The sequence below is a fragment of the Podarcis melisellensis genome (genome assembly GCF_964234715.1).
Source record: "Podarcis melisellensis genome assembly, chromosome: 8".
NCBI lineage: Eukaryota > Metazoa > Chordata > Lepidosauria > Squamata > Lacertidae > Podarcis > Podarcis melisellensis.
This window is the reverse complement of record NC_138540.1, coordinates 5,830,246-5,847,788: the sequence shown is the minus strand read 5'-3', so window position 1 is coordinate 5,847,788 and position 17,543 is coordinate 5,830,246. Positions and strand designations below refer to the sequence as shown.

Below are 17,543 nucleotides of genomic sequence, written 5' to 3'. Positions count from 1 at the left end.
CCCCTGCCCAGCTGCTATTGGCATAAGGAAAACCATGTATGTTGATTGCATTCAAAGACTTAGGGCTCACCCACAGTTTTGCCCGCTGTTTACTGCTGAATCTCGAGTTTTCTCTGGATCAATGTTTGCTCCACTTTACTGCCAAGAAGCGGGTTTTCTGGGACAAAGCAGTGGGGCAATAGAAATTGGAATACAGAGAGGGGAGGTATGAGGAAGTCGGGAAAGTAAGTTATAAGAAAAAAAGGGATTGAAATTATACTTGTTTTTTATTTTTGTCTGTTTTTATTATTGTTTTGTTTTGTTTTTATATAACTTTTGAAAATTTAATAAAAATCTTTTAAAAAAACAAAACAAAGCAGTGGGGCAAAAGCAAAACCACTTGAACTGATGCTTTGTAGGGAGAAGTGCAAGGATAAGAGCTTTTGATATCGAAAAAGACTCCCTCAGAAGGTTTTTAAAAGGAGGTTTGGTGGTTGTCTGTTCGGGATCCTTTAGCAGTGATTCCTGCATTGCAGGGGGCTGGACTAGATGGGCCTTTGTGTCCCCTTCCAAGTCTACAATTCTATGAAATGACAATGTTATTTTGTGCTAGGGATAAATGCTTGTGACAACTGAAAACCCAGCCTTATCTTCTTCTAGGGTCATCGTCAGCTAGTGAAGCAGCTCTCTCTCCTGCCTCGGGACAATTACAACCTCCTCAGTTACATCTGCCGGTAGGTGCCCATTCACTGATGTACAGTCATACCTTTGGTTACAGACATTTCAGGTTGCGTGTTTTTGGGTTGTGCACTGCGCCAAACCCAGAAGTACTGGAATAGGTTACTTCCGGGTTTTGGCGCATGCGCAGAAGCCCCGAATCTCAACCCGCACATGCGCAGACACGGCACTGCAGGTTGCGAACGCTGCGGGTTGCGAACGTGCCTCCCACACGCATCATGTTCGCAACCCGAGCGTCCACTGTATTTGTATCTCGCCGTTTTATACCAGGAGATGTACAACTTGCCACATCCAAACCCTCTTGCTGGCAGGGCACATTAAACCCCATTTTAAAATACACTATACTACAGAGACCCCTTATGCTGCATTTAGAACCAGAATTGCATTAACGTAGAAACTGTTTTTCAGTCCTGGCCTTTATTACCCTATACCTTCTTCCAGAAGGCAGAAGCTGAAAGAGATCATTTCCGGGGTGCGTACTATCATGTGCTATCTCTGCCGCTTTCTTATGGCACCTGGCAGCGTAGATTTGATCTAAGGTGGGAAGAGTGCACCCGATAATTCTCTCTGCAGTCTTTACAACCCTGGACAGCATTGTTTTTTCCCTGGCCGTGCAGCTCACAAACCACACGCACAGACCATAAGTTAGTACGCTCTCCACAGTGCAATGGTAGAATGCCACCAACAGGGCACTCATTTGTAGACCACAGCAGGCTGTGAATTTCAGTCCCAACCTTTGGGACCGTCACATTGTTAGAGGTAGAAATCTTAATCTTCTGTTTGTCCAAGAAAGAAGCAAGCAGAAACATTTGGTAATTTTCAGATTCTTCAGAACTGGGACAAGCCCCCTAAGTAGCAAGAACGTGTAGAGCACAGGTTTTGTTTTAATATGTATGTTTTGTTCTCGTTTTGTATTTTTATGTTGTGAACTATCCTGTGATCTTTGCATGGAGGGCAGTATACTAATACTAATAATAATAATAATAATAATAATAATAATAATAATAATAATAATAGGTTCCCAAAGTGCGCACTGGAGATATAAATGACGGGTATCGTTTATAAGTTTTGTTGAATTAATTGTTATATGTAAAAAAGCAATAAAATACATTAAAAAAAAAAAGAGTTGGCGCCGGGAGGCATGCTTTTCTCAATACACCGATGAAGCATTTGCACAGGCTAAACTCAGAAAGTGCTTTAAAAAAAAATAAAATAAAGTAAAATGCAGTCAATTTGCAACTCATGTATGTGTAATTTCAGCTTTACGTGCTGCCAGCAAGCCGGCTGAAATTGCACAAATTAAACTCAAATTGCAGAAATTAAACTTGCTTGAGGGGGACAAGACCTTTTTGTCATGCTGGGTCTAGGAGGTAAGATTGCTTGCACAGTTGCGCTTCCAAGTGGTTGTTTTGAGTACCTACATACATACGTAATTTTATTTGTATGCTGCTTTTAGATAGTTGAAACCATGTTCAAGGCAGCTTACAACATTAAAAAAACCCAAAATCACAACATAACAAAATTACTGTCATAAACAATAAACAAAACTTCAAAAAACAAACAGCCAAATTGAACAATTTTCACATGAAATCTAAAGATCTAAAACAAAGATACAAAAATTCATATCAATAATAGCAACCCCCCACCCCCCTAAACAATACTCCAGCCCAAGAGTTGGTTCAGCTGCTTTTGTAGTTGGAGTCAGTCCAGACCCACCTTCCTAGGCCAAGGGAGAAAGGCCTGCAAGGCGCAGGGAGCAGGTCTTCCAGGACTCACAGCCAAGACAGTCTATATGCAATTTTGACACGCAACTCGCCCCACTGCCCTAAGCATCACCCCCGTGCAAATTGTCAGTTGACTGTAATCATAATAAAAGACAAACCTATGGACCTGTTATTGCTGGACTCTCACTTTCCGATTTTCTGGCCTCCGGATTCTGGCAGGTTCCTACATGAAGTCCAGCAGAGCTCCTCCACCAACAAGATGAGTGTGGAGAATCTGGCGACAGTGTTTGGAGTGAATCTCATCAGACCAAAGATAGAAGACCCTGCCATCATTATGAGAGGTGCAATGGGGTGGAGCAGTGGGGTGTTTGGATGAAATGAGGTGCCCCATTTATCCAACAAGGTGCACCCCATTTTGCAAATGTTCACATATCATATTTTTCACTCTATAAGACGCACCTTTTCCCTCCTAAAAAGTAAGGGGAAATGTGTGTGCATCTTATGGAGCAGATGCAAGCTGCGCAGCTATTCCAGAAGCCAGAACAGCAAAAGGGATTGCTGCGCAGCGATCTCTCTTGCTGTTCTGGCTTCTGGGATAGCCCCTCAGTCCCTTCCCCCACCTCCCGGAAAAGCCCACTGATGGGCTGCCCTTCTCCCTCCTCGAGGAAAAGCCCCCAAGAGCCCACACGCTCCACGCGGCTCGTGAAAGGGAACGCTGAGCAGAGCCTGGGATGCATACAGGCTCTGCTCAGCGCTCCCTTTAAAGAATATTTTTTTCTGGCATTCCCCCTCTAAAAACTGGGTGCGTCTTATGGTCAGGTGCGTCTTATGGCGCAAAAAATACGGTATGTTAGTGCAACCTACATTTCTATACAGTGGTGCCTCGCAAGACGAAAAGAATCCGTTCCGCGAGTCTCTTCATCTTGCGGTTTTTTTGTCTTGCGAAACAAGCCCATTAGCGGCTTAGCGGATTAGAGCTATTAGCGGCTTAGCGGGCTTAGCGGATCAGCTGATAAGCGGCTTAGCGGATCAGCTGATAAGCGGCTTAGCGGATCAGCTGATAAGCGGCTTAGCGGACCAGCTGTTAAGCGGCTTAGCGGATCAGCTGATAAGCGGCTTAGCGGCTTGGGGAAAAGGGGGGGAAAGGAAAAAAACCCCGCAGGAACTCGCAAGACATTTTCGTCTTGCAAAGCAAGCCCATAGGAAATTCGTTTTGCGAAGCACCTCCAAAACGGAAAACCCTTTCGTCTAGCGGGTTTTCCGTCTTGCGAGGCATTCGTCTTGCGGGGCACCACTGTATTATTAAATGAAGCTGATATTGTATAGATCAGTGGCTCCCAATTGGTGGTCCTTGGGCCCCAGGGGGTCTCCATAACCTACCCATGGGGTCCGTGGCACAATTCCCCCTGCCCCAGGCTTCTACCTAGCATGATCCTTTGGTGTGTTCCTCCCCGCCCCCTGCAGGCACTCCTCAGATCCAGAAAGTGATGTCAACCTTGATCAGCGACCATGAAAAGCTCTTCCCCGTATCGAAAGACGTGGCTCCTGCTCCGCCTCTGCAGAAGAGCGACTCCAATAAATCCCCAGTTCCTCGCAGCTCCGTCGGCTGGGATGCTGCCCAGAGGCCGCTCATGGCCAGGGCGGGGAGCAGGACTCTCCTGCGGCAAATCGTGAGCATCCTTTATTATTATTATTTATTAATTTGTACCCCACTTTTCTTTCCTCCAAGGAGCTCAAGGCTGCGTACATTTTTCTCCTCCCCCCCATTTTATCCTCGCAACCACCCTGTGAGGTAGGCAAGGCTGAGAGTGAGTGAGTGGCCTGAGGTCACCCAGTGAGCTTCCTGTCTGAGTGGGGATTTGAACCCTGGCCTTTTGGGTCTCAGTCTGACACTCTGACCACTGCACCACACTGCCTCTCCGTCTTTCTTGGTGGCCTCTGCGTCTTACCCATGGGCCGCAGGGTGTGTGATGCTCATTCATTTACATTCATTTAGTTGCTTGCAGAATCGACGAAGTGGCTTCCAAAATAACGGAAAAGCAACATGAAATCTAACACAATGCAGTAGGGATATGAAAACAAATAAGACAGGCAAAATGAGCCGCAGCCATAAGACTTCACTAGTGGCAAATAGAGCCGAAATGGTTTCCAAGGCATAAATCTCAGAGGAGCCTGCTGGATGAGGCCAATGGCCCATGCGGTCCAGCATCCTGCTCTCACAGGGGTGAACCGGATGCAACCTATGGGAAACAAGCAAGCTGTGGGAATGTGCAGGGTGGCAGGAGAGGATATATTGTTTATTAATATCCTTCCTAACTTGCACTAACAAGTTCCTTTACTGAGCAGAGTTTACATTCCCCTTTTCACACACACAGCAGATAGCTGTTTGCAGGCTTGTGTAAGCCTCTCACTATTATACAATTCAGTCTGTCTCTGACTGAGTTGTGCATTCCTGGTAAGTTCCCTTGAATCCCTCTTAAAAGAATAAAGACACGAAAATCTTATTCAAAGTCAATAAAAGAAGTTGACTCACATCAGTTCACAGCTGGATTCCTGAAGGCAGACTTAGTTACAAATATGTACATGTGGATCTACCCCATATGGGGGAATAACCCCAGTGTTTCTGCTAGCTGGGAGCTAGCAGAGCAGTCCTAGCTAGAAGCTAGTCAAACGAAGAAGGAAGTCAAAAATAGAGAGGTGTGCTGCGTGACTCGTCCTTTTGTTACCTGGACAGGTAAGGTCACGCCCACCTTCTATCAAATGCAAAGGAAGGATGCTCCAGCCAGGAGGAACAGGAAGTTTCGACTGGCTGGACCAAACATCCCCTTGCACGTCCACTCTAGGAAAACAAGGAATGTTGTATTTGACTGCTCCCAGTGGATTACATCCCACACAAGCAGGATTGGCACACAAGAGGATTGGCACACCTCTTCCCTCCTGTGGTTTCCAGCAACTGCTTGCTATTCAGAAGTATTGCTGCCTGTAACTCTGGAGGCAGAGGGTAGCTATGATGGCTAGGAGTGTACCGTTCTTCGGTCAAGGGTATACGATAGCTGCGCTCCCTTACTAGAACCTCCAAACAAGCTCAAGAAGCCATCGATAAGCCTCTCCTCCTCCAAAAATTTGGCTACTCCTCTTTTAAAATCATGTGTGGGAGTGAGTCCCACAGTTTTAACTCTGCTGCATGGAGAAGTCCTTTCTTATAAATAAAGTCAATTCTTTATTAGGCATAGCAAACCACACATTATCAAGCAAACACCGTATACAAATTGTGCAAAATGCGAATTCAGCATAACAAGGTTTGTCCCAGTCAGATCTTTAACTCCAGAGAAAATCAATTTGCATAAATAATACAATATAACACTACCACATCACCGATCAATTAAGAACCACTAAATCTCTTTATAATGGCCTAGTCTTTCTACATGGACAACACTCAAAAATTCAGCCACTATTAAAGTAATTTGATCATTCCTGTCCGAGAGCAGGTCCTGAATTGTTGGTGGCATAGAACTGAGCCTGTTAAGTTGTAAGGCCTCTAATAATTGTCTTCTGGCATAAATACAGTGGTGCCTCGCTAGACGAAAAGAATTCGTTCCGCGATTCTGTTCGTCTAGCGGTTTTTTCGTCTTGCGAAGCAAGCCCATTGACAGCTTAGCGGATTAGCGCTACAGCTGTCAAGAGGCTTCCAGCGATCAGCTGTTAAGCGGCTTATCAGCGGAACAGCTGATAAGCGGCTTAGCGGCTTAGGAAAAGGGCGAAAAAAGCAAAAAAAACACCCGCGGGGGGACGCAAGATTTTTTCGTCTTGCGAAGCAACCCCATAGGGAAATTCGTTTTGCGAAGCGCCTCCAAAACTGAAAACCCTTTCGTCTAGCGGGTTTTCCGTCTTGCGAGTTGTTCGTCTTGCGGGGCACCACTGTACCAAAATCACAAGAAAAGAAAATATGCTCCAAGGTATCAGGTTTACTACATTTTCAGAGACGCTCTGCTTCTGGGAGAGCTGAATACCTTCCTCTTACTATCATCGAGGGAAACATATTAAATCTGGCTAACATAAACAGTCTGCCTTTCTTATATCTTTCCTGAATCTCCCAACATTCGGCTTCATTGGGATGTCAATGAGTTCGGGCATCATGAGACAGGGAGAAATGCTTTTCTCTATCTACTCTCTCCAAGCCATGAATAATTTTATAAACTTCTGTCATGTCACCCCTGAGGGCTTATCCACATTTACTTTTCTCTGCTCCTTCCAAGTATGGTTCATGCTTTAAAACTCCATGTCAGAATGCCCCCACCCCTTTTTTGTTCCAGAGCTTTCCCTGCAAAAACCTGCTCTTTAAAGCTTAATTGGAGCAAACAGAAATCCACAGAAAACCTGAATTTCCATTTGTTGAGCTTCAGCTTTAAAGATCGGGTTTTCACTGGGAGAGGTCTGGGAGAAAAAAGAAAACGCTCAGTCACGGAGCTTTAACGTGTGGACCAGTTCCAGGAAAGTGTGGGGCAAATTAAGTGTGGGTGATTGATTGATTGATTGATTGATTATACCCCACCCATCTGGCTGGGTTTCCTCAGCCACTCTGGGCGGCTCCCAACAGAATTAAAAGCACAATAAAACATCAGACATTAAAAACATCCCTAAACAGGACTGCCTTCAGATGTCTCCTAAAAGTCAGATAGCTGTTTCATTCCTTGACATCGGATAAGAGGTGGGCGCCACTACCGAGAAGGCCCTCTGTCTGGTTCCCTGTAACCTCACTTCTCGCAGGGAGGGAACTGCCAGAAGGCCCTCAGAGCTGGACCTCAGTGTCTGGGCTGAACAATGGGGATGGAGACGCTCCTTCAGGTATACAGGACCGAGGCCATTTAGGGCTTTAAAGGTCAGCACCAACACTTTGATTTGTGCTTGGAAATATACTGGGAACCGATGTAGGTCTTTCAGGACCTTACTAGTCCTTTCTCAAAACTTAGAAGTCCTGAATGCTGCAACCTTTCTTCATGGGGGGGGGGTGTCTCTCTCCACCCCCTTGATCATTTGGGTTGCCCTTTTCTGAACTTTTTCCAGTTCTATAATATCCTTTCTGAAGTGAGGCGACCAGAATGGGACACAGTATTCCAAGTGCGGTTGCACTGATTAGCCTGAAAAAACAGCCCTGCCCTTCCGGTGTCCAGTTTGGCCTCGGCATTTGCTTGAAGGTTTCTCTCTTCTCTTTCAGAAAGACAACCCTGACGCCTCCATCTCCGAATCGGCTGCCAGGTCAGCTGAGGTGGCAGAAGGTAACGGGGAGATGCAGCCCAGCGACGTTCTGGGGACGTGGACAGAAGAGCCCAGGAAAAGGACTCAGACACTACCCAGCAGGAAATGCTTTTCCTTCCTTTCCTCCAACAGAGGGAACCAAAGCACAGATGGAAATGAGATTTTCAACAGTGAATTTTGGTCCTCGCCTTCCCCAGCCGGCCTGCAGCCTGTTTCTTCTACAGGTGCCCACAAAAGGACACTCTCAGGGGGACTGTCCAAGTGGTTCAATCTCCCACAGGCTTCCAGCTCCCACACCCCCAGTGGTTCAGCAGTGGAAACGAGGAAGGAAGCCCACAATGAGAGACCATTGGACCAGATTAGTGAAATTTCAGGACAGGGTTCTCCAATACATGACATTCCTCATCCTGGGCAGAACGGGGCAGTGGTTGCAAACCCCAGTCCTGAAAAGAGGGGCTGCCATTCAGAGGACCCTGAGGTGCTTAGGAAGATGATTGTGGAGCTGAAGGAGGAGATGGAGTCACAGAAAAAGGACTATGAAGAGCAAATTAGGAGGTAATGTAAAATATCTCGGTTGTGTCTGTTTCCCTCTGAAGCTGATAGTTTTATTTTATTCTTTATTTGTTCCATTCACATCCTACCTTTTTCTCCATGGAGCTCAAGGCACATAGTTCTCCTCCCATTCCTCCTTTAATCACCACAACAATAATATTATCCGGGGAGGTTGTTGTTATTGTTTGTTATTATCGTATGTATTTTTTTTCTATTTCATCTAATCCCAATGCCCTGCAGTCATCAAAAAGAATGCACATTCTCTCCTCCCCACCCCAGCAATTTCCCCAAAGAATTATGGAAGACGTGTCATTTATATATCATTTCTTAAGGTAAAGGTAAAGGAACCCCTGACCATTAGGTCCAGTCACGGACGACTTTGGGGTTGCGGCGCTCATCTTGCTTTATTGGCTCAGGGAGCCGGCGTACAGCTTCTGGGTCATGTGGCCAGCATGACTAAGCCGCTTCTGGCGAACCAGAGCAGCGCACGGAAACGCCGTTTACCTTCCCGCCGGAGTGGTACCTATTGATCTACTTGCACTTTGACGTGCTTTCGAACTGCTAGGTTGGCAGGAGCAGGGACCAAGCAACGGGAGCTCACCCCATCGTGGGGATTTGAACTGCTGACCTTCTGATCGGCAAGTCCTAGGCTCTGTGGTTTAACCCACAGCGCCACCCGCGTCCCTATATCATTTCTTACTCCCATCGCTGAAATCCTCCCATACCCTGCCGCCTGAGGCAGTTGCCTCACTCTCCTAATGGTAGGGCCTGCCCTGCCTGTTGACATCACTTTCCTCTTTCTTTCTTTTTTTTGCAGCCTTGAGAAGGAGAACTATGAGGTCTGGGCCAAAGTGGTAAGGCTGAACAAAGAGATCCAGGAGGAAAAGAATAGGTTTGCTGAGTTGGAAAGTAAGCTTCAGAGCGTCGAGCGTTCCCAGGCTGACCTTGAAAAGAAGAACAAACTTCTGGAGAACTCCATAAAGTCCATGATCCAATCTGCAACGAAAACTGACTAAGGGGAAGGACTGCTCATTCTGAACAGAAACTAGCCATGCTCCTTGCAGGGCAGGGGGCGGTCAGAGGCTCTTTTGAGCCCCGTGTCTGCCTTTCTTCCAATGGCCTGATGTGCTGGGTCACGGGTCAGGCCTGGTGGAGACTGGGGGGTCCCAGGCAGCTGATCGATGCTCTTAGGAGATGCTGGAGAGCTCCAGGCTGCAACGTCCTCCCACGCCCAACTCTCTTTGCAATAATAGCACAGCAACCTCAGGCCATTTTCCTTCCTGACCCCCATTGATTAAACATCCCGTTCTTGTGGCCGAATTGCAAGAGCTGCCACCCCAGCATTCTTCCACTTGCTGGCTTTTTGTGTGTGTTTTCATTCCATGTTATATTTATTTTGCCAGGACAGAGTTCAGCCCTCCTTTTAATCCTGCTTGGCAATCTTTGATTGCAGGACCAGGCATGGGGTTCCCATGCCCCAACTCATTCAAATAAGAGACCAATGAGGCTGTTTTTGGGGTTAAAACAGGCCACAACTTTATTGAATACAGATGAAAGAGGTTTGGCTTAGGCATGGGGAAATCAAAATACTTCCGGCCCGCCCACTGGAAGTGATGCGTGGTCAATCCAAACGGGGGTTCCTAAGACTTACATCAAATAGGGTGGCTGTGGTGATCACACAGGGTCCCCGGACGTTTAACGGTCTATTGATCCCTGTGCCACCACTGTGCTTGCTTCCCCACTGTCACCAACCAGTTACTCTCTGGTAAAACACTAAGTCCAGTCAGTTGTTAAAAGTGAACCCAAAAAAACCAAGTTTATTTTTCAAACATTAACAAGTTTATGGTTTCTCAGATAATATTCCTGTCAGTATCTTAACTTTAGTTTCTTTACTGGCCTGTACCTTCTCCTGCCCACCTAGCAGTTCAAAAGCATGTCAAAGTGCAAGTAGATAAATAGGTACCGGTCCAGCGGGAAGGTAAACGGCATTTCCGTGCGCTGCTCTGGTTCGCCAGAAGCGGCTTAGTCATGCTGGCCACATGTCCCAGAAGCTGTACGTCGGCTCCCTCGGCCAATAAAGCAAGATGAGGGCCACAACCCCAGAGTCGGCCACGACTGGACCTAATGGTCAGGGGTCCCTTTACCTTTACCTTCCTAATACCTTCTGATTGATTATCTCAACTGTTTGACTGACTCCTCTTAACAAATTCTCTCCTTCTCTCACACCAGACTAGCCCAACCTACAGACTTATCTTCTCTGTCTCTTCTAACTCCAGACTGTCTTCTCAACCACCCTAACTCTAACTCCTCCAAAAACCCTCTGTAATCATGCACAGTTATATTATACACAGTTATACACAGTTAACTCTGCCCCCTGGGTTCCAATTGGTTAGTCATTTTACAATTAGTTAACCCTTTCCCTATGAACCCAGTATGATGTCACACACATAGGCGCGCAAACGCCACAGTGGCCCTCGCAGGGACCGCTGTCTGGGGGGTGCCTTCGGTCCTGGCCCCCCTGGACATGTGGACATGGCCACCCCCCCAGATCTCTTTAACAGGATACCCCAGCATTTGGAGGGGTAGGCGAAGACTATAACCTCCCCTCCATCCAAAACAAAGGATTCCCCCAATGCCCAATCAGTTGTGATGATTGCTATGAGGTAGACAAAACCACCGGGTCAGTGCCAATTAGCCCAGTGGGCAAATTCCTACTGGCCCCTTAAAGAACGATGACCACCGTAGCCACAGCAAAGTCATTGACTATCAGCTTAAACCCAGTGTGGGTGGGCAGGGGAAAAGCTCAGCGAAGGAACAAACAGGTAGTGCGCCAGGTGTGGGCTGCTTAAGTGGGCAAGGGGCGGATCCAAGGGAAGCCGCCCAGAGTGGCTGGGGAAGCCCTGCCAGATGGGCGGGGTATAAATAATAAATTATTATTATTATTGTTATTATTAACTCTCCAAAGTGCCCCCATCACAATTTGGAAGCCTTGTAGAATTACCGAATTGTAGAGCTGAAAGGTACACAAAGGGTCTTTCGCCCCCTGCAACTTCCATGACGGTGGCCTTGTGAGTCCAACTATTTATTTCCCATTCTAATTTTGGTGCTGGCCACCCTGCTGTATAAAGGGACGCAGGTGGCGCTATGGGTTAAACCACAGAGCCTAGGACTTGCTGATCAGAAGGTCAGCAGTTTGAATCCCCGCGACAGTGTCAGCTCCCGTTGCTCGGTCCCTGCTCCTGCCCAACCTAGCAGTTCAAAAGCACGTCAAAGTGCAAGTAGATAAATAGGTACCGGTCCAGCGGGAAGGTAAACGGCATTTCCGTGCCCTGCTCTGGTTCACTGGAAGCAGCTTAGTCATGCTGGCCACATGTCCCAGAAGCTGTACGTCGGCTCCCTCGGCCAATAAAGCAAGATGAGGGCCACAACCCCAGAGTCGGCCACGACTGGACCTAATGGTCAGGGGTCCCTTTACCTTTACTTTACCCTGCTGTATGTCCCCTCCCAACCAACAACCTTGCCTGAGAGCAGTGTTAACTCAGTTAGCTGTTGCTTTTTTGGGTTTGATAGTACGTTCTGTTTTATACTCACTGGCTGTGGCCAATGGGGTCCAAAACATCTGGCTCTTGGGAAAAGACAGCCCTGGACTGAAGGAGTCCAATAGAAACTTGACACTGAAAAGACTTTGTCTACTTTCGCACTCTAGTGTTTTGTTCAGAGCTGAAATGAAACAAAACGTTGCCCAGTTGTCAGATGAGCAAATATTACATACCTGAACACAGTGTATTGAACCTTTATGCCCAACCCTTGAACCCTTATCTTTTTTTAAATGAAGACATGTGTGTATGAAAATGTCCAGTTGTTGCAAACACTGGGTATGTGTGTTCAAGGCTGGCTGGAGTGGATCTAGTCCTGTGGGAGTCTAGCGGAGACACAAAACTGCTGAAGTGATGAAGAGATCTAACCTCAAAGTGGTTTCCTCCTATGCTGGAAGAAATACTGGCACATAAAATGATGGTTTCATCTCTGTACAAAGTCTCTTGACAGTTTGTGTTCAAACAGTTCTTGAAACGTTCTATGAGCTCTGCTCTACTCTGTTCTACTCAGGGGTCCTGTAGCTGTTATTCCTGCATTTCAGGGGGTCGGACCAGATGACCCCTTGCCTTGGGTCCCTTTCAAGGCTACAGTTCTGTGACCCTATGCCCCACCTGGTTCGTGCTCCATGCATTTTGTGTAGGTGAATAGGTTCGCAAACCGAAAGCCTGTAAGAGAAAGACATCAAGGCATCTGGTGATGAAGAGTTAACAATGGGCTTTGCTCACATTTCAAAACATTTTCCTTAGCAGGCCAACAGCACATTTATTTTTCCTGACGCACGAGAGCTTGCCTCTGTAGCAAAGGGCTCTGAGACCCGGCCAAGTGGGTGTTCGTTTAGCATAAGCTTAGAAATTTCACCACTTCCTCTGCAGATAGGCCTGCATGAAAACGTGTCTGTTTCTAAAGAGCGGCACTAACCTCTTTGAATTATTTCTGCGTCCCCCGCTTAAAATCCACAGGGTTTATAAGAATCGTATGCAGAGAGTTTATTTGCAGCCAGAAGGTCAAGGCAGTGGGAAGTTTGAACCGCTAATGGTTATTATATTTATAGAGAGGTCATCCCTAGGGGCCAGTGACCTTCCTGAAACTTGCACTACAACATCTGGTAGATGAAAACATGCCCTCCAACGCTGAGGATCTTGCATGTGCTGGGCCTGTTTTCTCAGGGAACAGTCACAGCTGCTGGTATATGGAGCAAATCTTTAGGTTGCAGCCTTCCTCAACCTGGTGCTCCCCAGATGTTTTGGCTGATGCATGGAGCTGTAGTAGAAAACGTCTGGAAGGGCGCCACATTGGGGAAAGTGCTTTAGAGCATATTCCCCAGGCCTCTCCCCACCTGATAAGCTGTTTCGCTTTATTTATTAATTTCATGAAATGTATACACCACTTGATTGTGTGTGTGTATGGGGGGGAACCAGACATACACAAAGCAGTTTACAAGAAAGCAACAAAACAATCTATAAGAAAAATTAACAGCAGCAATTTAAGGCTTTCCAAAAGTTAAAATAACAATGGACATTAAAACTCACAACAACTTTCTAATTACAGTAGTACCTCGGAAGTTGAACAGAATCCGTTCCAGAAGTCCGTTCGACTTCCAAAATGTTCAGAAACCAAGGCGTGGCTTCCAATTGACTGCAGCAAGCTCCTGCAGCCAATCGGAAGCTGTGGGAGCTGCGTCGGATGTTCAGGTTCCAAAGAACGTTGGCAAACCTGAACACTCACTTCTGGGTTTGCGGTGTTCGCGAGCCAAATTGTCAGACTTGCAAGGCGTTTGGGATCCAAGGTATGACTGTAGCTAAGTAAAGGTAAAGGGACCCCTGACCATTAGGTCCAGTCGTGACCGACTCTGGGGTTGGGGCGCTCATCTTGTTTATTGGATGAGGGAGACGGCGTACAGCTTCCACGTCATGTGACCAGCATGACTAAGCCACTTCTGGCGAACCAGAAATGCCGTTTACCTTCCCGCTGGAGCGGTACCTATTTATCTACTTGCACTTTGACATGCTTTTGAACTGCTAGGTTGACAGGAGCTGGGGCCGAGTAACGGGAGCTCACCCCGTCGCGGGGATTCAAACCGCCAACCTTCTGATCGGCAAGTCCTAGGCTCTGTAGCTAGGTAGGCTTGTCTAAATAAAAATGTTTTTAGCTGGCACCTGCCTGACATCAACTGGCAGAGAGTTCCAAAGTGCAGATGCCGCCACACTTAAAGATCGGGTCTTGCAAATGCAGAGCGAGTATCCGGAGACTTCCCATCCTTGCCTCATGGTCCACATGCAGCCTGGCGACTTCAACCTTTGCCTTATCTTCTCTCAATAGTAAGTTGGTGTTTTGTGTGCATTGCAGGCCTGGCCCCCATATGCCTCAAAGTGAGAAAGAAGTGGAAAAAAAACTGTCAGTGTCATGATGCCGTTATACAAATCAATGCTGCAACCATGCTTGGAAAACTCTGTACAGTTCTGGCTGCCTCACCTCAAAGCAGATATTGCAGGGTTGGAAAAGAGCAGCCAAAATGATCAAGGGAGTGGAGCAGCTTCCCTATGAATAAAGCTTGCAGCATTTGGGACTTTGAAGTTTTGAGCTGGAGAGGTTTTCTCCCTCTCTAAGAACACTAGAACTCATGGGCATCCAAGGAAGCCGAATGCTGGAAGATGCACAATAGATAAAAGGTAGCCTTGCCAACAAAGGTCCATATAGCTAAAGCTCTGGTTTTCCCTGTAGTGATGTATGGAAGTGAGAGCTGAACCACCAAGAAGGCTGATCACCAAAGAAGTGGTGCTTTTGAATTATGGTGCTGGAGGAGACTCTTGAGAGTCCCATGGACTGCAAGAAGATCAAACCTCTCCATTCTTAAGGAAATCAGCCCTGAGTGCTCACTGGAAGGACAGATCCTGAAGCTGAGGCTCCAAGACTTTGGCCACCTCATGAGAAGAGAAGACTCCCTGGAAAAGACCCTGATGCTGGGAAAGATGGAGGGCGCGAGGAGAAGGGGATGACAGAGGACGAGATGGTTGGATAGTGTTCTTGAAGCTACGAACATGAGCTTGACCAAACTGCGGGAGGCAGTGGGAGACAGGAGTGCCTGGCGTGCTCTGGTCCATGGGGTCACAAAGAGTCGGACACGACTAAACAACAACAGCCATGTTGGTCTGCCGTAGTAAAAAAAAAAATCAAAAAAATCCTTCCAGTAGCATCTTAGAGACCAACTAAGTTTGTTATTGGTTTGTTCTGATATCAAGAATCACAAGACAGAGAAACCAGTAGGAGAACGCTTCAGTCTCCCAGGAGATTCTATACAAGATCTCAAAGTAGCTTATTACAAGTAGCTCTTATTACAAAAGAATTTCAGAAATAGACTGGAAAGAGAAGTTGCTGAGTTGCAACTTATTACCAAACTTAAAACCATGGAGAGACCTGGTCTGAATAGAGACATTGGATTCTTATCTCATTATACATGATAAGCTATTTTTAGCCATCTCTCCCCTTGCTTTTTCCTGTAAGACCAATTGCAGTAATTAACAGTCCTCAACAGGTTTACCACACCTATGAGCCAATCACCCATTCCCAGCCCCCTTCTGAGTAATACCCCTCCCCACCCTCTCACTATATTTAAGGGTCTGGTGACTTCTGTTTCAGTGTACAGTGGTACCTCGTGATATATCTGCTTCAGGTTACAGACGCTTCAGGTTACATACTCCGCTAACCCAGAAGTAGTACCTTGGGTTAAGAACTTTGCTTCAGGATGAGAACAGAAATTGCGTGGCAGTGGCAGCAGGAGGCCCCATTAGCTAAAGTGGTGCTTCAGGTTAAGAACAGTTTCAGCTTAAGAACAGACCTCCGGAACGAATTAAGTACTTTACCCGAGGTACCACTGTATCTGAAGAAGTATCCATGCACAAGAAAGCTCATACCAATAACATAATGGCTACAGGGGCCATTTTGAGAATAGGACGCTGGACTAGATGGGACACTGGCCTGATCCAGAAGGCTCTTCTGATGCTGCTATTGATGGCCATAAAAAGCGCCACCAGGTCTTCCAACTTGCAGAACCTGCCCCGTCCGAATTTGGACATTCAGAATTTGGGCGTAGCTGGGGGGAGGGTAGGCTGTCTTCTAGGCGGTGCTATCATCTGCAGCAGCTGGTGAAGCTTGTGAAAATTTGACTTATCACGTGTAAAAACGCGGTGCGATATTTCAGCCCTCTTGACACAACGTGCCGATGACGGGAATTGGGGAGGAGGGAATTTGGCTGTGCAAGCCCCTGCTGGCTGGCTTGTTGCTGCATCCAGAGAGATATTTTCCACAGCTGGAACGGAGGGGGGGGCATCGGGTTCATTTCTTATTAAAGAAACTAGGACACACGTGAGAGAATTTGGCATCTGCTCCCCTGAGCATGAGTTGTTGCTAATTTTCCTCTTCCCTGGCAACCTTCGGAAATTCCTTTTTTTAAAATGAAATGAAATAGGGTGCCCCCCCTTTTTTTTGCTTCTGGTTCACTCTTTCCTCTTCCACCTCCATTTTATTCCCCCCGCCTTGCCTTTTGAGCCCAGTTCACACAGCATTGTGGGCGACATCATCAACCAGGTGGAGCCCATGCCTCGTGCCTTCATTTCTGACCTCTGCACAGAACATCGGAGCATCAGAACCGAGCTTGTGCATGGGAAGGAGATAAGCCTGTGGATCTGACTGCGTCTGCTATCCCAGTGCTGTCGTTGCACTGAGGTAAGCAACACCCTTCAGTACATTTGTATGTGAGGGTTTGGAAACTTGGGGAGCGCAAAACAGGAAGCTCAAGTGTCACCAGGACCTTGGCAGGGAGTCAAGAGCATTGTGGAAAAGTTGCAGGCTCCCATGTTATCGCACGAGTGTTGCTCACGTCTTCCTCTCTCTCATGCGTAAGGCCTCATAAGGAGCTGAACAGAAGACCTGGTCTACCACGCATGAGGCAGGATGAGTGGACTACAGTGGTACCTCGGGTTACATACGCTTCAGGTTACATACGCTTCAGGTTACAAACTCCGCTAACCCAGAAAAAGTGCTTCAGGTTAAGAACTTTGCTTCACAATAAGAACAGAAATCGTGCTCCAACAGCGCGGTGGCAGCAGGAGGCCCCATTAGCTAAAGTGGTGCTTCAGGTTAAGAACAGTTTCAGGTTAAGAACGGATCTCCAGAACGAATTAAGCTCTTAACCCAAGGTACCACTGTATCTTGGGGCGCAGATACAGAGGGACGCAGGTGGCGCTGTGGGTTAAAGCCTCAGCGCCTAGGACTTGCCGATCGAAAGGTCGGCGGTTCGAATCCCTGCGGCGGGGTGCGCTCCTGCTGCTCGGTCCCAGCGCCTGCCAACCTAGCAGTTCAAAAGCACCTCCGGGTGCAAGTAGATAAATAGGGACCGCTTACCAGCGGGAAGGTGAACAGCGTTTCCGTGTGCAGCTCTGGCTCACCAGAGCAGCGATGTCACGCTGGCCACGTGACCCGGAAGTGTCTCCGGACAGCGCTGGCCCCTGGCCTCTTGAGTGAGATGGGCGCACAACCCCAGAGTCTGTCAAGACTGGCCCGTACGGGCAGGGGTACCTTTACCTTTACCTTTACCACTGTATTCCATTTCAAATGTCAGGGAGGGGCACTGATTCTGAATGTGCTCTCATATCAACAAGAACTCCCTGGCAGTGAAAAATGCATTTTGGAAAAAGGGGT

The 17,543-nt window shown here is 47.3% G+C and overlaps 1 protein-coding gene across 2 annotated transcripts in view; it reads left to right on the top strand.

Annotated features, from left to right (window-relative positions):
• The window catches only part of ARHGAP25 (Rho GTPase activating protein 25), a 34,597-nt gene extending 24,997 nt beyond the window's left edge, over positions 1-9,600 (top strand). For both annotated transcript variants that reach the window (XM_081922538.1, XM_081922539.1), the window contains 5 exons: positions 640-713; positions 2,661-2,782; positions 3,906-4,111; positions 7,657-8,252; positions 9,067-9,600. In XM_081922538.1, coding sequence (XP_081778664.1) covers positions 640-713; positions 2,661-2,782; positions 3,906-4,111; positions 7,657-8,252; positions 9,067-9,265 — 1,197 coding nt within the window. In that variant the 3' untranslated portion in view covers positions 9,266-9,600. The remainder of the gene's footprint in view (positions 1-639; positions 714-2,660; positions 2,783-3,905; positions 4,112-7,656; positions 8,253-9,066) is intronic.
• Positions 9,601-17,543: the final 7,943 nt, after the last annotated feature.